This window comes from Manis javanica, unplaced genomic scaffold (genome assembly GCF_040802235.1).
Source record: "Manis javanica isolate MJ-LG unplaced genomic scaffold, MJ_LKY HiC_scaffold_25, whole genome shotgun sequence".
NCBI classification, from domain to species: Eukaryota; Metazoa; Chordata; class Mammalia; order Pholidota; family Manidae; genus Manis; species Manis javanica.
The window spans coordinates 1,334,448-1,336,099 of NW_027332171.1; the positions used below are offsets into that span (position 1 = coordinate 1,334,448).

General features: G+C 39.7%; 1 protein-coding gene across 1 annotated transcript; it reads left to right on the forward strand.

Moving 5' to 3' along the window:
* Positions 1-427: 427 nt before the first annotated feature.
* LOC140847629 (olfactory receptor 5AN1-like) lies at positions 428-1,381 on the forward strand. The gene has a single exon (XM_073228345.1). The coding sequence runs from the start codon at positions 428-430 to the stop codon at positions 1,379-1,381; it is 954 nt and encodes a 317-aa protein (XP_073084446.1).
* The last annotated feature ends 271 nt before the right edge of the window (positions 1,382-1,652 follow it).

Genomic DNA, 1,652 nt, shown 5'->3' on the forward strand with positions numbered 1-1,652 from the left:
AGAAGTCCTATTTGAAAATCATATGCACTGATGCTGCTCATGCTTTTGATTATATAAATAAAAATCAGAGGTGTTTAAAAAATTGTTTTATTTTCATCAATGATCTCTACTTCATATATAATAATCAGTTTAATAAACACATGTATAATAATCTATTGTTTTTTATAGTCTAAGTCAAATTTCTAAATATATCTTAAATTCTCATGGCACCTCCTGCATTAATAGAGAACCTGACACTGAACAGATACTCCTGAACAATTAGAGATGAAAAGCCAAGATTTTTGCACCAGGACAGTAAGCATTTCCCTTTTTCTGGTGCTCAGTGAAGGAAAAAGCTGGCACATAGGGAATTGTAATGCTGTCACATTTCACTTGAGTCAGCAATGCAATACATTGTCTCTTTTCTGATCTTAGGAGCACCAAGGCTATGATTAGAAGAGAAAATATTACAGAGATCACCCACTTCATCCTCTTGGGGTTCTCCGATTTTCCCAGAATCAAAGCAGTTCTCTTTGTTGTGTTCCTGGTGATCTACGTTACAACTCTGATTTGGAACCTGAGCCTCATCATCTTAATAAGGATGGATTCCCACCTCCACACACCCATGTACTTCTTCCTCAGTAACCTGTCCTTCCTAGACATCTGCTATGTGACCTCCACAGCCCCCAAGACACTCTCTGACTTCTTCCAAGAACAGCATAGTATCACCCTAGTGGGTTGTGCCATTCAGTACTTGTTCTTTACAACCACGGGACTGACTGAGGCTTGTCTCATGACAGCCATGGCCTATGACCGCTATGCTGCCATTTGTAATCCACTTCTCTATTCATCAATCATGTCACCCACCCTCTGTGTTGGGATGGTGCTGGGATCCTACATGGCTGGAATCTCTGGTTCTGTATCCCAAATGTGTGCCATTCTTCAACTCCACTTCTGTGGGCCTAATGTCATCCGCCACTTCTTCTGTGACATGCCCCAACTGTTAGTCCTGTCCTGCTCTGACATTTTCTTTGCCAAACTCTTACTTGCTATATTAGCATTGATCTTTGGGATAATAAATGCCCTTGTTGTCATGATATCCTATGTCTATATTGTCATCTCCATCATGAAGATCACTACAGCTAAAGGCAGGTCCAAGGCTTTCAACACCTGTGCTTCTCACCTGACAGTAGTTTCCCTCTTCTATACCTCAGGTAGCTTTGTCTATTTGAGTTCCAGCTCCGGTGGTTCTTCCAACTTTGACAGATTCGCATCAGTCTTCTACACAGTGATGATTCCCATGTTGAATCCCTTGATTTACAGTCTGAGGAACAAGGAAATCAAAGATGCCTTGAAGAGGTTGCAGAAGAAGGGTGGGTATTGTGGACATCACAGATTCTGAGGTTTTCAAATATATTATACCTCCAAAATTGTCTGAATGCACAATACTGAGTATATGAACAGACTGCTACAAATTTTACACTGCCTTTGGACAAACAAGGTTTAATTTGATGTAGGTAATATACCACATTTGACTAAGAGGTGATACAAGTCCACACAAACTATATATTTAAGTCTTGCAGCTTCATAACTTTCAGTCTACATGAGGGAGGTCTTATCATTTATTAATCTGTCCACATGCATTTGTGAAACATTAAGTTTTAGAAACTTTT